General features: G+C 38.2%; 2 protein-coding genes and 1 pseudogene across 7 annotated transcripts in view; 1 reads left to right on the forward strand and 2 right to left on the reverse strand.

Annotated features, from left to right (window-relative positions):
- Window positions 1–20,350, reverse strand: part of IDE (insulin degrading enzyme) — a 416,199-nt gene that overhangs the window by 156,285 nt on the left and 239,564 nt on the right. The gene's annotated exons all lie outside the window — the stretch shown is intronic.
- The window catches only part of KIF11 (kinesin family member 11), a 72,372-nt gene that overhangs the window by 34,389 nt on the left and 17,633 nt on the right, over window positions 1–20,350 (forward strand). For all 4 annotated transcript variants that reach the window (XM_069099235.1, XM_069099234.1, XM_069099232.1 and 1 more), the window contains exons 13-18: window positions 103–291; window positions 11,283–11,490; window positions 13,519–13,691; window positions 17,340–17,465; window positions 17,542–17,700; window positions 19,921–20,027. In XM_069099235.1, the coding sequence (XP_068955336.1) occupies window positions 103–291; window positions 11,283–11,490; window positions 13,519–13,691; window positions 17,340–17,465; window positions 17,542–17,700; window positions 19,921–20,027 (962 nt within the window). The remainder of the gene's footprint in view (window positions 1–102; window positions 292–11,282; window positions 11,491–13,518; window positions 13,692–17,339; window positions 17,466–17,541; window positions 17,701–19,920; window positions 20,028–20,350) is intronic.
- Window positions 5,486–7,020, reverse strand: LOC138168692 (proteasome subunit alpha type-6 pseudogene; annotated as a pseudogene).

The following is a 20,350-nucleotide window of genomic DNA, read 5'->3' on the forward strand; positions in this document are numbered from 1 at the left end:
TAATGTGTAGTCAATAAAAATATATCCTTGCTAATTAGCTGTCCAAATATTTTTTTCTTAATGAAAAAGATACTTACTTGATGGTCTGGTTGACACTTTCAGGTCACAGATTTGTTTGTGGATAACAAAAATGAACTTGAACAATGTAAATCTGACCTCCAATATAAGGAGAAGGAACTTGAAGATACTCAAAAAAATTTACAAGAAACCAAATTACAGCTTGTTGAAGAAGAATATGTCACATCAGTTTTGGAAATCACCGAAGAGAAACTTCATGGTGCTGCCAGCCAGGTTAGTCATTTTCTTCTACAAAGTTACGGAGTTTTAACTAATCAGCTTCAGTGCTATTCAAATAAATCCAAGTGAAAAAAATGTATGTAACTTCTGCTTATGCACAGAGAACTGAGACACTGTTTACTCTGTCTAAAGAAGCCAATTGAGGCATTTAAGAAAGCTGTCTTACCAGATTTGTCTGTACTCTAATTTTACAAGTAATTGTTGATTTTCTTTTCTAAGAAATTAAAAAAAAAGATTTTTATTGTTCTGAATTTAATACCAGAAAAGAACAAGTTAAATAGAATGAAGAGCATTATATATTGATAACATGAATCTTTTCCATATTTGTTGCTTTTTCAAGCATGTGACAAATTAACCGTGTTGCTTTCTTTTTGTTTCAAATGCTTTATTAACTTCTGGTTTACATCATTCATTTCCGCCAGATTTTGAGTTACAAATTTTCTCCCTGTTTTTCCCCTACCCCCCCCCCCAAATAGCAGTCCCACAGCATATCCCCTCCTCCAATCTGCTCTCTCCCATATTTTCTCCTATACCCCTTTCTGTTTTTCCAGGGGATCTCTGTGCCCCAGTGCCTGTATATCTTATTTCCCAATTACATGTAAAATAGTATTGATAATAGTATACACACACACACACATTTGAATATTTAATTTTAAAACTTTGAATTCCAGATTCATTCCCTTCCTCCCTTGTCACCCACCCTTACTGGGAAGATAAGCAGTTCAGTATAGGTTGTACATGTGTGGCTAATGCACAACAATAACACAGTAGATATATTGTAAAAGACTTGACTATATTTCCCTCCCTCCTATCCCACCTCCCACTTGTTCTATTCTCTGCTTTGATCCCGTCCCTTTTCAAAAGTGGGTGCTTCCAACTTCCCTCCCCCCCAGCCTGCCCTCCCTTCCATCATCCCCCCTCTCATCCTCTTCTCCCCCTACTCTCCTGTAGAGTGAGATACCCTATTTAGTGTGCATTTCATTCCCTCCTCAAGCCAAATTCAATGGAATATGGTTGACCCATTCCCTTTTGCCTTCCTATTCTTCCCCTCCATTGTAACCATTTCTCCTTGCCTCTTCTATATGAGATAGTTGACCCCATTCTGTCTCTCCCCATCTCCTCTCATTATATTCCTCTCTCACCTCTTAATTTCACCCTCTATGTATACCTGTAAGCATATATACACACATTCACATATGTATTGATATGCCCATATACCCTCATATATAGACATATATATATTTTTTTCTATTCCCTTCAACTACTGAGAAAAGTTTCATAAGTTACAATTATTGTTTTTCCATGTAGGAATGTTAATAGTTCAACTTTGATAAGTTCCTTATGATTTCTTTTCCCTGTTTACCTTCTCATGCTTCTCTTGCTTCTTGTATCTTAATGTCAAATTTTCTATTCAACTCTGTTTTTTTCATCAAGAATGCTTGAAAGCCCTCTAGTCCACTGAATGACCATATTTTCCCCTGAAACATGATACTCAGTTTTGCTGGGTAGGTGACTCTTGGTTTTAATCCCAGCTCCTTTGATCTCCAGAATATCATATTCCAAGCCCTTTGATCCCTCAGTGTAGAAGCTGCCAGATCCTGGGTTATCCTGATTGTGTTTACACAATATTCAAATTATTCCTGGCTGCTTGTAATATTCTCTCCTTAATCTGGGAATTCCGGAACCTGGCTATAATATTCCTAGGAGTTTTCTTTTTGGGATCTTTTTCAGGAGGTGATCGGTGGATTCTTTCAACCTCTATTTTGCCCTCTGATTCTAAAACATCAGGGCAGTTTTCTTTGAGAATTTCCTGGAGGATGATTTCTAGGTTTTTACTTTGATCATGGCTTTCAGGTAGTCCAATAATTTTTAAATTATCTCTCCTGGATCTATTTTCCAGGTCAGTGGTTTTTCCCATGAGATATTTCACATTGCCTTCTATTCTTTCATTTGTTTGGATCTGTTTTAACAGCATCTTGATTCTCATAAAGTCATTAGCTTCCATTTGCTCCAGTCTAATTCTGAAGCCATGATTCTTCTCATTGAGCTTTTGAGATTGTTTTTCCATCTGGCAAATTCGACTTTTTAAGGCATTCTTCTCCTCATTGCCTTTTTGAGCCTCTTTTGCCATTTGAGTAAGTCTGTTTTTTAAAGTGTTATTTTCCTCAGTCAGGCTGTTGACTCTCATTTCATAATTTTCTTGCATTGTTCTCATTTCCCTTCCCAATTTTTCCTCCACTTCTCTTACCTGCTTCTTAAGGTCCTCTATGGCCTATAACCAGCTCATATTTTCCTTTGAAGCTTTTGGTGCAGGAGTTCTGACTTCACTGTCTTCCTCCTGTTCCATGCTTTGCTCCTTTTTGTCCCCAAAATAGGAGTGTAATGTTGGAATCTTCTGTCTGCTTTGTTTCCTTTGCCTGGTCGTGTCGCCCCTCAGTCACTTGACCCCTGGGCTTTTTGCCACAGTAGGACTCTGCCACCAGACAGGGGAGCTTTCGTCCCAAACGCTGGGGTTTTCTCAGTTGCTGGAGCCATTAGATGGATGCCCTCTCTGAGGTCTCCCCACACTCTGGCAGGCTGGACACACACCCCAGGACCTCCACCCTAGACTGCAATCTGGATCCAAGAAGGTTAAAGAAAGAGCCATTACCCTTCAGACTGGTGCTTGGTCCCCCTACACTCTGCAGGCCAGGAGCTGAAGCTGCAGCACTGGCTGGCTGTGCCGCGCCTCAGCAGCTTCTCTCCCTGGGGGCAGAAGCCACTGCACTCCCACTTACTAGTCCCAAAGTCCAGACTGCACTGACCTCTCACTTTGTCCTTCTCATCTGTGTGTTGATAAATCTGGAAATGGCCATAGCTGCTGCTGATCTGGAGTTCCTCCGGCTGCTGGGGCTGGTCAGGCCTGCCCTGGGGCTAAAGCCTCAGCATGGGGCTGGGCTTGGCTCCCAGAGTGCTGCGCTGGATTCCTGCCGGCCTGCCGGGCTGTCCTCAGTGGGAGCTTAGCTTCTCTGTGTCATTTTGTGGGTTCTGCAGCTCCAAAGTTTGTTTAGAGTCCCCTTTTTACATGGATTGGGGAAGTTGGAAGCAGGAGCAGTGGGGAGGTCCTGCTTCTACTCCACCATCTTGGCTCTGCCCCCCCTGCTTTCTTTTTTAAGACGTATTTTATTAATTTGTTTTTACCTCACCTAGATTTCCCCCATTTATGTCTCTTAACCTCTCCAAGAGAAATATCTCTGTTATAAAAGTTTAAAAAAAAAGTAAAGCCAATCAATACATCAAAATAATCTTAATTTTATAGCTAGTTGTAAAGGAACTACCAAAGAGGGGAGGGGGAAAGTTCCTAATAGATTCACAAGAGAATTCTATCAAACTTTTAAGGAACAATTAATACCTGTACTACACAAATTATTCTCAAAAATCAAGAAAGAAAAGCACTCCAACAAACTCTATTTATGAAACAAATGTTGACATAATACTTAAACTAGGGAAAGATCAAGCAAAGAAGAAATATAAATCAATCTTATTAATAAATATTGATTCCAAAATTTTAAGTGAAAGCCTATCAAAGAGACTATAGTAGTTTTTCCAAGAAATCCTTCATTGTGACCATGTTGGATTTGCACTAGGGGTGCAAACATGATTTATCATTAGGGAAACAATATAATCATTAAAAACATTTCAAACTGTATAATTATCTTTAGATGTGGAAAAAAATTGACACGTTATAGAATTCTTTTATGCTAACATTTCTTACAAAGTATAAACATGGAAGAATTTTTCTTAGTATCATAAAAATGTTTCTAAGACCAAAAGCAATGGGAATATCATGTACTAGGAACTTTGCCAATAAATAGGCATCAGGCAAGGTTGCCATCTTCCCTACCATTATTTGATATAGTTATAGAAATGTTAATAACAAGTAAGGCAAGAGAAAGCAGTTTAAATACAGGCAACGTAGAGATTAAAACTATTCCTATTTCCTAATTAGAAAATCCTGAGGGTTGAAAAAAGAAACTAATTGACATAGTAGTTTCCACAAAATTGTAGGCTACAAAATCCACAAAAATCAAAAGCATTTCTATATAAAAACAAAATCCAAGAATTATCCCATTCTCAATCAACCCATTAAGTTCCAGGGGTCCTGTTCGTTTCTTTTTGTACTTGCTTCTGTTCCTTTGTGTGTGTTTAAGTTTCAGGAGTCCTTTTTAAAAATTTTTTCTTTATTGCATCACTGTTGCTACCCCTCCTTCCACTAATCTAAGTCAAAACAAAACCTTGTAAAAAGCATAAATTAAGCAAACCAAATTCACACAGTGTCCATGTCCCAGTATGAATGTCTCCTCTGCTTTGAGTCTAAGAATTACTGTTTTGTCAGGAGATATGAGTAACATTCTTTGTCATAGTTTCTTTGGAGTCAAGGTTGGTCATTGAATTGATCCAAGTTCAAAGTTGTTTAACTTTACAATGCTATTGTTACTGAATAAATTCTTCTCATTGTTCTGCTCACTTCACTTTGCGTGAAGTCATACAAGTCTTTTCGGGGATCTCTAATTCTCTTTCATTATTTCTTATAGCAAAATAATGTTCTGTTTATTTGTCATTTCCATTATTGTCAGCCCTTTCCAGTTGATGAGCAGTTTTTAATTTTTTGTTGGTTTGTTTGCTGTGACAAAAAGTATTTGGTAGATAGTTTTTAAATAATGGTCCTTTTCTTATTTCTTTGATCTCTTATATGTGGTTCCAGTGATGTGCCCATTCTAGTGACTTTTTAGGTATATTTCCAAATGACTTTTCAGAATAGCTGGAACCATTCACAGCTCCACCAACAATGCATTAGGTTTCCCGTTCTCCCACTTCCCCTGCAACAATTATTATGTTCTTTTTGTTGTTGTTTTCCAAAATGACTGTAACTTTCATGTTGTGGGCTTTGATTCTTAAGTCATCTGTTCTTGACCTCTTTTCCAGGTCATTTGTTTTTTAAAGCAGTAACATATCATCATTTCTTTTTTATCTTTTGATTTTGTTCTAATACTTCATGTTTCATGAAGTCATTGATTTCTCTTTGGTCTATTCTAATTTTTAGGGTGTCAGTTACTTGGGTAGATTTTACCACTTTCTGTTCTAAGCTATTTTTTCTTCCAGTTCTTTCTGAAACTTTGATTTCATTTTTTTATCTCTTCATTTCTTCCAGGCATTCATGTAGTTCTTGTGGAAAATTAAATTTTTTTTTCCCTTTGAGATTCTGCTTTCAGTTGTTATGGAGTTATTCTCTCCTTCTAGGTTAGATTTTTGGGTTATCTGGATTTACAGTTTTTTTTTCTAAAACCTGTTTTATATATACAGAGCCAAGTCCACTTCAGTGGGAATATGGTTCATCTTTCACTCCAGAGCCATTGATGAATGTGTTGGTTTTTACCAGATATCCTGGTCAGCACATAGTAGATTAGGGAGATTAATTACAGTGTTAATCCCTCTCAGCTAGAGCTTCAAGGTATGTATCAATCTCCGATTCTGTGAGAATCCTGAATTTAGGGTTTTCAACTGTAACTACTCCAACTTATAATTCTGAAGGTTTGAAATCAATGGATAGAACAGTAGACAGGCATGTTATTTCTATCTCTCCTGTCTGTTCAAATGTCCAGTCAAATTTTTTCTTCACTTTCTTTTCAAGAAAACTGGTTGACTCAGTTTGTTTGATTCCAGCTGCAGTGGCCTTAAATCCACAGTAAGTAGCCAGCAGGATCACATTTGTATACTTGACGGCCTTGTTCTTCAACACCAATAAATATCATACAACAGCCAGGGGGCCTCATTTCAGCATTCTGTATGTAGACTTGAGAAATATCTGCAATCCTTTTATACAACATATCCACAGAAATCTCATAGCCATACTTGTATTTCCAATTTGCAAGCCTCATAGCAAGCTCTTTGCACTTGAGACCTGCTGTCAGCTGTCATTCCTGTCATCACACAGCCAATGTTTTCAATTATTCTGAATAAGTGAGTCACTGTGCTTGAATCCAATAACTTGTCTGGTACTTTCTTCTGCATAACAATTACTGTACAGTCTTTCCCACAAACAGCTACTGATGTGAGGCCACCCTGGTTAATAGCTTTGAAAACATATTCTACTTGGTACAGGCGGCCCTCTGGGGAGAAGATAGTAATGTGCCGATCAAAGCCGGCACTGGAGCCGCAGTACATTTTGGCACACTCACTTTCTCTAGCTCTAGTCTAACTAGTCCTGCCACACCCTCCATGGCAGACATTACAATATTTCTTAAGAGTGGTTGATATCTTCACAATTTCTCCAACCTTAGCTCCTGAATTGGTGCTTTGTCCACCTGGTGTGTTTTGGGGTGATGTTGGTTAACCTTGCTTGGTCTTAATCTTATTTGGATTTCTTCCCTGACTTCTACTTCCTTGGAATTTCTGTACTAAGCATGCTGGTAGATTCTAGGTTCCTGAATCTTTGAGGTTCTGAACACTGGACATTAGGGTCAGGAGCTCTTGAGACATTTTCCTTTTTAAAAATTTAATTTATTTATTTTTAGTTTTCAACATTCATTTCCACAAGATTTTGAGTTCCAGATTTTCTCACCATCTCTCCCCTTTCACCCACCCTGAGATGGCATGCATTCTGATTACCCCTTCCATCACTGTCCTCCCTTCTATGGTGCGCCCCTCCCCCGCTTGCCCCTTATTTTCTTGTAGAGCAAGATAGATTTTTATGCCCCATTACCTATATATCTTATTTCACCATGGCCCTGCAGCCACAACCAAATGTGGCTGCTTCAGCTCCTGGCCTACAGATTGTAGGGGGACCAATCGACAAGTCTGAGGGGTAATCGCTCTGGCTTTAACCTGCCTGGATCTGGATTGTGGTCTAGAGTAGAGGTTCTGGGGTATGCAACCAGCTTACCAGAGTGTGTGGAGGCTTTAGAGAGGGCACCCAACTAATACCTTTGGCAGCTGAGAAAACCCCAGCGTTTGCGACAAAGCTCCCCTGTCTGGTGAAAGTCCTACTGTGGCAAAAAGCCCAGAGGTCAAGTGACTGAGTGGCAACATGAGCAAACAAGGGAAGCAAAGGAAACAGAATAACCCAACTTTACACTCCTATTTTGGGGAGAAAAAGAACCAAAGCATGGAACAGGAGACAGTGAAGTCAGAACTCCTGCACCAAAAGCTTCCAAGAAAAATATGAGCTGGTTACAGGCCATAGAGGAGCTTAAGAAGGATTTTGAAAATCAAATAAGAGAAGTGGAGGAAAAATTGGGAAGAGAAATGAGAACGATGCAAGAAAATTATTAAATGAGAGTCAACAACCTGACTGAAGAAAATAACACCTTAAAAATAGACTAACTCAAATGGCAAAAGAGACTCAAAAAGGCAATGAGGAGAAGAATGCCTTAAAAAGCTGAATTTGCCAGATGGAAAAAGAATTTCAAAAGCTCACCGAAGAGAATCATTCCTTCAGAATTAGACTGGAGCAAATGGAAGCTAGTGACTTTATGAGAAATCAAGATACTATTAAACAGATCCAAACAAGTGAAAGAGTAGAAGGCAATGTGAAATATCTCATTGGGAAAACCACTGACCTGGAAAATAGATCCAGGAGAGGTAACTTAAAAATTATTGGACTACTTGAAAGCCATGATCAAAAAAAGAACCTAGAAATCATCCTTTAAGAAATTCTCAAGGAAAATTGCCCTGATGTTTTAGAACCAGAGGGCAAAATAGAGGTTGAAAGAATCCACCCATAACCTCCTGAAAAAGATCCCAAAAAGAAAACTCCTAGGAATATTACAGCCAGATTCCAGAATTCCAAGATCATGGAGAAAATATTACAAAGCAGCCAGATAGAAATAATTTGAATATTGTGGAAACACAATCAGGATAACACAGGATCTGGCAGCTTCTACACTGAGTGATCAAAGGGCTTGGAATATGATGTTCCAGAGGTCAAAGGAGCTGGGATTAAAACCAAGAATCACCTACCCAGCAAAACTGAGTATCATGTTTTAGGGGAAAATATGGTCATTCCATGGAATAGAGGACTTTCAAGCATTCTTGCTGAAAAAATCAGAGTTGAATAGAAAATTTGACATTCAGATACAAGAAGCAAGAGAAGCATGAGAATGTAAACAGGGAAAAGAAACCGTAAGGAACTTATCAAAGTTGAACTATTTACATCCCTACATGGAAAAATGATAATTGTAACTTGTGGAACTTTTCTCAGTATGAGAATAGTTGAAGAGAATAGAAATGTGTGTGTGTGTGTGTATATATATATATATATATGTGTGTGTGTGTGTGTGTGTGTGTGCATATATATACATATATGTCTATATAGGAGGGTATATGGGCATATAAATACATATATGAGTGTGTATATATGTGTACAGGTCTACATAGATAGAGGACACAGGACCAATTTAATAGAAAGGGATGATACTTAAAAGGTGAAATTAAGAGGAGAGAGAGGAATATAAAGAGAGGAGATGGGAGAGACAGAATGGGGTAAATGATCTCATATAGAAGAGGCGAGGGAAAATGGTTACAATGGTAGGTGATTCTCTAGTTCCTCTGACCTCCAGAATATCATATTCCGAACCCTCCAATTTCTTAATGTAGAAGCTTCTAGATCTTGTGGGGTTTTTTGAATTGTATTTCCACCATACTTGAATTGTTTCTTTCTGGCTGCTTGCAGCATTTTTGTCCTTGACCTGGGAACTCTGAAGTTTGGTTATAATATTCCTAGGAGTTTTCCTTTTGGGATCTCTTTCAAGTGATGATTGGTGGATTCTTTCAATTTCCCCCCCTGCCTCTAGAATATCAGGGCAGTTTTCCTTGATAACTTATTGAAAGATGATGTCTAGGCCCTTTTTTGATCATGACATTCCAGTAGTCCAATAATTTTAAAATTATCTCTCCTGGATCTTTTTTCCAATTATATAGTTCACATTGTCTTCTGTTTTTTTCATTCTTTTGGTTCTATTTTATAATTTCTTGATTTCTCATAAAGTCATTAGCTCTGTTCTAGTTTTTAAGGAATTATTTTCTTCAGTGAGCTTTTGAACCTCCTTTTCCATTTGGCCAGTTCTGCTTTTTAAGGCATTCTTCTCTTCATTGACCTTTTGGACCTCTTTTGCCATTTGGGTTAGTCTGTTTTTTAAGGTGTTATTTTCTTTTGTATTTTGGGGTTTTTCCTTCAGCAAGCATTGACTCATTTTTCATTATTTTCTTGCATTAATCTCATTTCTTTTCCCAATTTTTTCTCTGCTTCTCCTACTTGATTTTCAGAATCTTTTTTGAGCTCTTCCATGGCCTGCAACCAATTCATATTTTCTTTTAATGCAAGAGCTTTGACTTTGTTGTCTTCTTCTGGTTGTATGTTTTGATCTTCTTTGTTACCAAAGTAAGATTCTATAGTCTGAGGTTTTTTTACACTGTTTGCTCATCTTCCCAATCAAATACTTGACTTTCTGGCTGTTTGTCAAGGTAGGACTCTGCTTTTAGTGGGGGTGAGTGTATTCTTCCATGCTTCAGGGGCTTTGTATCAGCCGCTTGATCCCCCACCATTTGTGGACCCAGAGCCCTGGAAGCAGCCACCACAGCCACATCCACCATCCCAGGGCTGGGGCCAGGCCCCAGGTGGGCCACATGCCTGTTTCACCCAGGTTCCACAGTTTTCCCCACTGACTTTCTATGCCGTCTGGTATTTGTGACTTGAGAAGCCTAGAAACCACCACAGCTGCCAGTGATCAGTATCCCCTGAGGCCTGCTCTGGCCACGTCTGTTCTGGCACAGCCCATGCTGGACTATGCTCCGCTCCCAGGACAGTGCAATATACCCTTCCTGTTGACCTTCCAGGTTGTCTTCGACTGGAGATTTGCTTCACTCTGTCATTTCATGGGTTGTGCTGATCTAGAATTTATTTAGAGTCATTTTTTACAAGTATTTGGAAGGGTTTGGGGGAGAGCTCAAGCGAGTCCCTGCTTTACTCTGCCATCCTGGCTCCTCTTGGAACATTTTCAAGATCCTCTTTATTGGTTTCTAGTTACCTTGGGACTTTGTCACGGGATTTTCCTGCTTCCGCACACAGAGCCCTGCATGTACAGGTTTCTCTGGCCCATCATGGGTCCTGTTGGGGGTTTCTGTCTTTTTTGCTCGCTGTGACAGGCACAGATTTTTCTGGCAGGTCCCCTTTTCTCCTGCCTGTGGGCTTCTAGCTGGCATTGGGTACACTTATGTGGTAATTGAAGACATTTAATGTAGTCTAGAGTATCATTGGGTTTCTTGACTGTTATTCGTTCTAGAGTTAGATTTAGGTTTTTACTATAGTGGGTGTGTAGGAGCTAAGCTGCCTGATTCCAGTCAGAAATGGGAAGTTTTATTTACTGAATTAAAAAAAAAAGCCAACTTAGTCCTAGAGTGATGAAAATGGAATAGAACCTTAATGACCTTTAAAGAAATTATCCCAAAAAAATCACAAGATCTTGACTGGTGATTTACAGCTACAGTCCCACATTACAGAGGAAGAGTTGAAATTCTGTGAATTCCCATTAGCCCACACTAGTAAGGAAAGAGAAAGCATAAATAAAGTATGTATATTTGATCTATACACAAATAATTACATCAACTTTAATAATCATTTTAGAATAATTATAAAATCCTGGAGTATGCAGGCTCACTTCAGTAAGTGATTCATTTGAGAGTAAATTGTATAAGGACATTGGTATCAGACCATCTTTTTACTATTTAACTGGAAGTGGTAATAGGTATGAAATCTAATCTATAGGATGTAAAAAACATTTCTTTGTGGAGGGACAGAGAGTGTAACTTGGTACTTAATTAGCACCACTATCTTTCATCATCATTTTTCACTTAAGCCCCTCTTTAATTCCCAGAATTCTGACTATCTTAATTATATATTGCTTATGTTATATCCATCTTACCAATATAATTTTTTTCTTTTAAAATAGTTACTTACTACTGTTGAAGAGACGACAAAAGATGTGTTTGGTCTACATTCAAAACTGGATCGTAAACAAGCCATTGATAAGCATAATGCCGAAGCCCAGGAGATATTTGGCAAAGACCTGAATAGCTTATTTAATAAGATGGAACTTTTGATAGAGGATGGCACCAAAAAACAAAAGGCCATGTTAGACTCATACAGTACTTTATTTGGTACGCTCAAGTTCACTGTTCAAATATATTTTTAATGTCCTGATTTATTTTAGCTTTTAACTTATATGTTGGTCTCAAATTTAAGAAAATGTTATCAATGTGACTTTTGGAATATGAAATATATTTTATTATGTGTTAGGGTTTGCTTGTTTTTTAGCCTAGGCCAGGTTCAAATTCTTATTCAATGTTTAATCAGTCTTGTAGGGCAGAGCTTCTAATAGAGTTGATACCATCTTCATTATGGTCATAGACATAGATAGTATCATTCTCTGCCGTTAGTATATCATATTATGGCCATCACTGGTCATGTTCTCTAGTACCAATTGACTGAGAGAGAGAGAGAGAACCAGCTTGGCTGAATCCTGTCTGACATATAAACTAGCTCTGTGACTATGAGACTATGAGTAAATCATGTAACTTCTCGGCGCCCCAAGAAGCCAGCTCTAATGCTTTTAAGTTGCAGGTGAGTATGGAGTCTCCATACTGTGTGTTCCTTATACTAAGGAAATCACAGGTCTGGACCATATGGACAAAATATCTAGGGTTTATATACTGCTCTAAGGCTTGTAAAGCACATTTATTTAGGTTATCTCACTTGATTCTTATGACACTCTTTCGGGCAGGTACTTATATTTATTAAATCGAAGTAATTTTTGGCAGATGAGGAAACTGAGGCAAGTCACACTTTCTGGGCTTCAGTTTCTTCTCTAAGTGGGATGGACTAGATTTACTAGGTTCTAAGTCAACTGCAAAATTATGATTAGCTAATTATACAGTCCTATAACATTGCAGTGTAAATTTTACTGTAATAAATATGTTTCTAAATTCTATTCAGTGATACATTTACTTGGTATGTATGCATATTTAATACTGAAAATTCTAATAAATTTTTGGACAGCAATTCAACAAGTTCAACAAAGTCTTAATTATTGTGTATAAAGAGTAAACCAGATTAGCCGAAGCATAGGATGCCTACAGATGACTAATATAAGGAAAGCCTAAACAGATAGAGAGGTTTTGGATTGGTTTGGGCCTTGAATGCCAGGCTAAAGAGTTTTAACTTTTTTTTTTCCTATTTTTTGATAGGCTACAATACACCGTTGAAGGATTTTGAGCAAAAAGAATAATAAGACCAGATAACTACATAAAGAAATATTAATTTATTAATAGTGAGAAAGATGGGTTTGAGGGTTAGGTAGTGTAAGTAGAGAAAGTCATTAGGAAGCTATTGTTATTATCCAGGTATGTGTGAATGAGGGTCTGTGCTAGAGTGATAGATTGTTTAAACAGGACTTGTTCGTTGTTTAGATGTGGAAAGGTGAGGTAGAGAGAAGAATCTAACATCACAGTTTCGTCCAAACATAAGAGACTGAATACATGTTGATGCCACTTAAGAGACTTTGTAAAGTCAGAAGGAGGAATAAGTTTTGGGGAAAAGTTTATGATCTTGGGTTTGAACCTGTTAAGTTTGAAGTGCTTCTGGGTCATTCAGGTAGTCACATCCAAAAAAGCAGTTGGAGTCACAAAGTCTAGACTTAAAGAAAGATGGAAAAAAGCACTGGAAATTTATCTATGTAGTCATCTATGTAGAACTGATAGTTGAAACAGTGGGAATTAATGATATTGCCAAGTGAGCAGATGAAAAAAGAAGAAAATAGGTCAAAAAGAGAACCCTGAGAAATACTTAACCTTCAGTAATCAGAATAGTAGCCATAAAAGGAGGCCAAGAAAAGGTAGTTAAGAGAGGTAAGAAGAAAACAAAGTGTGATGTCTAAGAAACCAAGGGAGGAGGTAGTGTCTAGAGTCTAGGAGGAGGCTTGGTCGATAGTAAACACGTGAACAGTATATAGGGCAAGGAGGGTGAGGAGTGAGACAAGGCACTGGATTTGACAATAGGAAGGTCATTAGATGTTAAAGAAGCATTTTTGGTGGAGTGATATTGAAGGATTGGAAGAATGAGGAATTGGATGCTTAAACTTGTCAACTTTGAGAATAATATCGATTTTAAATAACATTTTCTTTTCACAGGTTATCTGCTATCCACTAGTTCCTCTGCTCTAGATAGTATTACAGCAACTGCACTTGGATCTCTTACCTCGGTTTTAGAAGAAATATCTACCAATGTTTCTCAAATTTCAAATGTGATATTAAAAGAAGAATCTATAACAACTGAAAGTAAAACTGTTCTTCAGAAATTGGTGGTAAGTAAATAATTTTGTGTCCTCTTATGAAACAGTGTGGATGGTCAAGTGTTCCAATTTAAGCTATATAGTCACTGTAGAGTCATGGTAACAGTCAAATAGAATAATGTGGGTCAAGGACTTTGCAAATTTTGAAGCAGTTTATAAATGTGAGCTGCAATACTAAATGCTACTATAATACTATAATGATGAGATGTTACTAACGTGGTATTTCAGATACATACGGTTTTGTTTTTTCCTTAAAAATCAAATTATTGACATCAGATGGATAAATCTCCTGTGGAAACAGCCTCCTTACTCCATGTCCCCCCTCCTCCACCTCCTACACACATTCACACACTGTCCTCTGACTTATAAAATTAAAGGTAAAGAGATAATAATTTAATACTCTAGAAATGAGGGGAAGATGTCAACAGGGGATCAGGATCTATTTGCAGGGTCCACATATTGGTTAAGTAACCATATCTCTGGTTCATATTCAAATGGGTACGATGTAAAAAAAAAACTCCTTTGGAGCCAGCAGACATTAGGACTGCTGGTCTCTCTTCTCTGACAGAAGCCAATATTGACCTTCTCTAGCCTGGCAGGAATATAAGGTAACTACTTTAAAAGCTACAGTGTTGTACAAAGATGGCCAAGTTTGTTTCTTTTCAAAATGTTTCTGCAATTCTAGGACTATAGGAAGCAGCTCATTAGCTCAATAGCATGTGTGTAGATATATCCCTTCCTCTTTTCTTATCTGCCAGTACAGAAAAGCTACATCTAATATTGGTGCACTCGAGGCAAATGGGCAAAATTTTAATTTTACTCTCTATACTGTTTATTTCATTAAAGTTCATGTAACTCTCTTTCAACTCAATTTCTTTATATATTATTCCTTTTCAGTTTTATATTTGAATAATTTTATTTGCATACAGAAAACTATTATATACCCATATGTATACATGCACATAGACACTCTGTTTTCCAGTGTGTGAGCAATCTGTTTATCTTGCTTAGTACAAGGTCATTTCTAGAATTCATAAACAAGTCTTTTTCCATCATACAGATCACAGTGTCTGGTGGTTAATGTGTTTGGTTGGTTTAAAAAATTTTGGATAATATGTAGTATCTTGTAGGAGTTAGTGTTATATATTTGAACCATTTGATGTGGGGAACCTACAGCCTCGAGGCCATGAGTGGCCCTCTAGGTCTTCAAGTGCTGCCCTTTGACTGAATCCAGACTTCACAAAACAAATCCCCTATAAAATCCTCTGTAAAACTTGGACTCTGTCAAAAGGCCACACCCAAGGACCTAGAAGGCCACATGTGGCCTTGAGGCTGCAGGCTTCCTGCCCCTGATATAGCCTTGCAGGCAGTGGTACATCTACTTAATTTTGTGATCCATCCCTGTTTGCTAATGATATTGGCTGAAACAAAATCAGAAACCTTGCTGAATTCAGTTCCATTTAAGTTTGACAAAAATTTTTTAAATTAAAAACCTACTATTAAATACCTATACTGGTGTATAAGGCTACATGGAAGGGAAAAGAGAACATCATCTTATTCCCCATGACTTCCAGGCCTATCACTGCCTTAGAATGAGTTTATGTTAGTGTGACAGGACTCCCCCCAAACCATTCTTAATGGTGATATTGCTCAGTATCCTCTTCCAGATTTTTGCCAAGTGATTCTGTGCTAGTTTGTTTTCTTTCCCATTGGTTTTCCAAGTATATCTTACCTTGCAAACCTGTAATTTCCAGGGTTGCCTTTTTTGTTTCTTATCAGAATGTTAGGTCCCTTTCCAGTCTTTATGTAACTCCTTTGCCCATTTTTGTACATATTATTCTGAAAAAACAGATGAATGGCCACCAGTAGCTTTCATCTTTATTATGTTTCCTTCGGTAAAGTCACTAAATTTTCCTGAGTCACATTTTCCTTACCTATAAAATGAAGAAATTGAACTAAACCTCAAAATCTCTTTTAGCTCTAACATTTGGTGATTTTTTTAGTACTCTGCGATATATAGGGTAGTCTTGTTGTTCAGTCATGTCTGACTCTTTGTGAACCCGTGACCCATAGCATACCACACCCTTTTATCCTCACTTATCTCCCAAAGTCTGTCCAAGCTCAGATTTGTTGTCTACCCACTTCATGCCCTGCCATTTGACTAATGCTAGGACGTCCTACAGATAGCTATAGGATGTCTAAAATGTAATGTCATACCAAACTTATCCTTCTTCCAAACTTCCCCTTGTCTGTCCTGGTCACAAGGTTTGCAGCTTTGACTCTTCTCTCTCCCTCAGCTCTTATGTGTTAAGAGTTAGCATGTTTTTCCTCTCCTGCTTCCACAACATCTCTCATTTACCCCCTCTTCTCATTCCTGCCCTCTTCACCTCTCACCTAGACTTTTGTAATGGTCTCTAAGTTGGTCTCCCTGCTTCTAGTCCTTTCCTGCTCCAAAGCATTTTCCACCCAGCTGTCAAAATGATGTTTCTAAAATGTAAATCTGACCTCGAGAATAAACTCCTGTGTTTAAAGCCATTTTCAAGCTGGCTATCACCACCTTTCTGATATTTCTAAAATTACTTCATTCTGCTCTTCACCTGGAGTCAGGTTGATAGCACAGTGGATACAGTGCTCACTGGTCCTGGAATCAGGAAGACCCAAGTTCAGATGTGACCTCAGAAACCAAACTGCGGGACTGGACAAGTCACTCCACTTTTCTTTGCCTCAGTTTCCTCCACTGTAAAACAGGGACAATAATAGCACCTATCCCTTAGGGTGGTTGTATGCGTCAAATGAGATAATATTTGTAAAGCGCTTAGCTTTTGCCCATACATGACATTTCATTTCCTTTGCCTTTGTATAAGTGATCTCCCATGGCTGAGATGTATTTCTTACTTACCTCTGGCTACTTGATTCTTCTGTCATAGAGCAGTTGAGGTACATAGCAAGGCCTTTTGTGACTCCTAACCATTGTTTCCTTCCCACACACCCCAGTTATTAACTTTCCCTCTTAAAATTTTGTAGTTATGTAATTTGTATTTACTTAGATGCATGTTCCTCCCCCTCCTCCGACCCCCCCACAGTGTAAGCTCCTCAAAGGCAGGGACCACGTTTTGTCCTGGTGTCCTTGCATCTAGCCCAGAACCATGTGTCTAGTCTACATTTAAATGACTGTCAAATTGAATTTTTCCCCAGCTACACACAGGGAGTTGGACACCAGCCCAAGTTAATTCCTCTACTTTTTGCCCCCAGAAAACTGCCTCTGAGTTCCAGTAACTTCTTTTTTTTTTTTTGAGGGCAGTTGAAGTTAAGTGACTTGCCCAAGGTCACATGGCTAGTTTTGTGTTAAGTGTCTGAGGCCAGATTTGAACTCAGGTCCTCCTAGCCACCCCTCCACTAACTTCTTAAGAGTTAAAATTCAGGGCAGAAGTTGTACAGACAAAACTGAACAGTGTGACTTTGAGCTTTGCTAAGTGTCAGCTCCCGCCCTGACGCACCTTCTTAGGGATCATTGAGGGAATGAAGGCCATGCTCTATGCAGTCATGAACATTTAGTCAGCTCTTCCTAGAATGTCTTAACTAGTTTAATCTAATTTTAGGTCCTAGTTTGGAGCATTTAGAAGATTAATGCCTGTGTGTTGTTGTTTTTAATTACCCCAGGAAGAACATAAAACTCAACTTGATAAATCACTGGAAACAACTCTTTCCCCTCTGGTGGTGTCTCTATTGGAACTCAATTGTCAAATGAATTGTAAATTCAAGAGTATTCTGTCAGTAGCCAATAAGGTAACACATGTTTCATTTTTAATATTTGAAAGTGAACCTCAGATTAAGAAGGAAACTAAATCCTTTTTCTTCAAAGATAGAAGATCAAAAAAAGGAAATGGATGATTTTCTCAGCACACTGTGTAAAAGTCTGCATGAACTACAGGAAAATACTGATGCGTCCTTGACTGAATCTCAGAAGCGTTGTGAAATCTTAATGAATGAACTGAAGACAGTGAAGCAAACCCAAACACAGGTATCAGATGAACAGCTGGTTTTATGAGGCCAGGGGTAATTTGATCACCTTTGCTGGAAGAAATGTAAGCATTCTAAAACTAGCATTTTAGAAAGTTTAGAAGTTACTAATGCCCTTCAAACTCTTTACTGTAGCTGGATATGATAACATATGCTTGTCATCCCTGCCACCAGGGAAGCTAAAGTTGGCATATATCTTGAGCCCCTGAGTTCTGAGCCATAGCATCCCATGCTGATCTGGTGTCCTCACCAAGTCCCACATCAATGTCATAAGCCCCCCAAAAGTGGAGGGTCACCAAATTGCCTAAGGAAGAATAAACCAGCTCAGGTTGAAAATTGAACAGGGAAGAGTGCTAGATGAGGCTTGTGAGAAGCTGCTGTATATTCAGCCTGGGATAGATGGGGAGACCTCGTCTTCAAAAAATAAAGGAAAGAAATTCTTAAATCTCTAGCGATTGGAAATAGCCTACCTATAGTTAATCAGTTAGCATGTTTGCTATATGCAGAACACTATGCCCAGAATTATTGATAGGAGAAAGTATTGTTTACATCAGGCTAAAAGATGAGGTCAAAAGGGAAAGATTAGCAGTGTGATAATAAAAAGGAAGACTGCAACAGCTCCTGACAATGGAAAGTATAACCCAAACAGAATTTTGGAAACTGTATCTTTTTTTAAATTAGCTTATTTTTATCAATACTTTTGTTTAATTTATATTGATTTTTTTTTTATGGCTTCCCCACTGTCCCTTATCCAGCAAGGTATCCCTTGTAACAAAGATTCTAAAGAGGGGAAGGAGTTTAGCAAAACTAACCAACCCTTAAACCACATATGTCAGTATATGAAATATTCCATACCCTTAGTTCCCCAGCTCTGCAATGAAGGGAGAGAGACTTACTTTCTGCTTTGTCTTTCTTCTCAGGATTATAACTAAGGTGGTGTGACTAAGCCTCTGCCTTAGGGCTCCGGAAATGTAGAGGGAACTGACAAGACTTGTACTTCCTCAGCTGATAGAAGACAGCTAAGCTGAGCAAGGATATTTAGTTATAGGAAGCCCCTCCTGGAGCCAGACCTTCTTTCCTTGGCAGTGACCTCAGTGGGGGTGGACTCTTGGGGTATCTTGAAATCTTTTTGACTGGTCCCTTTGTCCAGGCACTTCTCATGCCTCCCCTAGTCACCTGAATCTGTCTTTAAAAGTTGATTAGAGGGCAACTTTCATAACACTGGCTACATTTTAATAATTACTGATTACTGTGATTGCTGTGTCTTCCTAGGGTGATGTGAATAGTCCCTCATAAAGCAAACTTGGCGTTTCTTAGTCCCTTCTTGCTTTTCGTAACTGGTAAAATATTTAAACCATACAGTCAAGTAAATATTGCTTATGGGTTCTTATTATATTTAGACCAAGTTGTTGATAAAAAATTTCTAGGTAGACACAATTTTCTGGTTCTTCAGCTTATTCCATGAGTTCTCCAACCCCTAATATATGTCTTTATCATAGTACTTTATGGCTTCTTTCAAATCAGGGAAATTTTGAACCATAAATGTAGAGAAAGAACCACTTGATCAAAATCCATTTATCAAAGTAGATCTGGAATACCACATTAGGCTTTTAGCAATAAATGCCTAAAAATCCCAGCAGGTGGGGATGTTGCTCCATGAACCAAATCTGACAGGAATCTTGTGACAATTTTTTTCTCCAGTGCCAGTTGCCTTGAGTGGGAAATGAGGCCCAGAGGACAGCAGGAGCTCCCCTGCCCCAGGACTTCTGCCTCTGTTCTTCTCAGGGCTGACTTTTAAATCACTTCAAAGAAATTGTGTCAGAACTTACTTTTGTTCTAATCTTGAAAAGAAACTATCAGGGAAGCTACAATTACACTGTTAACACAGTCTAATTCAGTTTGGTCTCAATTTTTGGTATGAGAAGACTTAGATTGGCATTTGTAGAATTCCTCATGTATTCATTCTAAATGGATACTTTCTCATGTGCTTGGAAGGGCACTTGACTTTGAGAATCAGGAGAGCCAAGTTGAAGTTCTATCTCTACCACTTACTGATTGATCAGGACCTTATACAACTCACTTCAGCTCCTTGGGTTCCAGAATTCCCACCTGCTCTTTGGATTACTTGTCCCCTTTTGCTTTACCCCATTATTCTAATTAGTCACTCAAAATTTAACTATTTATTTTAATTATATAATTTGTGGAGTTTTTTTACCTACAGGAACTTTGTCAGTTAATGAATCTTTGGGAACAAAGATTCTCTGCGTTGGAGGAAACATGTAGAGATATCAAGAATCCACTCATAAATATTCAAGAAAATACACAACAGTAAGATGTTTTTCATTCCTGCTTATAACTATGTTTTGGTAACATCTATAAGCAAAAAAAAAAGTTGTTACCCGTCACCTGGGGAATGGCTAAACAAGTTGTGGTATATGAATGTAATGGAATACTATTGTGCTATAAGTAATAAGGAGCAGATGAACTTCATCATAACATAGAGAGACTTATATAAACTGATGCTGAGTGAGAGGAGCAGGACCAGGAAAACATTGCACACAATTACAGACATATCATATGTATGATGACTGACTTTGATAGACTGGGCTCCTCTCAGCAATGCAAGGCTATAAGACAACTCCAAAGGACTC

This window comes from Petaurus breviceps, unplaced genomic scaffold, assembly GCF_028583685.1.
Source record: "Petaurus breviceps papuanus isolate PSGF00001 unplaced genomic scaffold, PetGlider_PUasm1.0 37, whole genome shotgun sequence".
Classification (NCBI taxonomy): domain Eukaryota; kingdom Metazoa; phylum Chordata; class Mammalia; order Diprotodontia; family Petauridae; genus Petaurus; species Petaurus breviceps.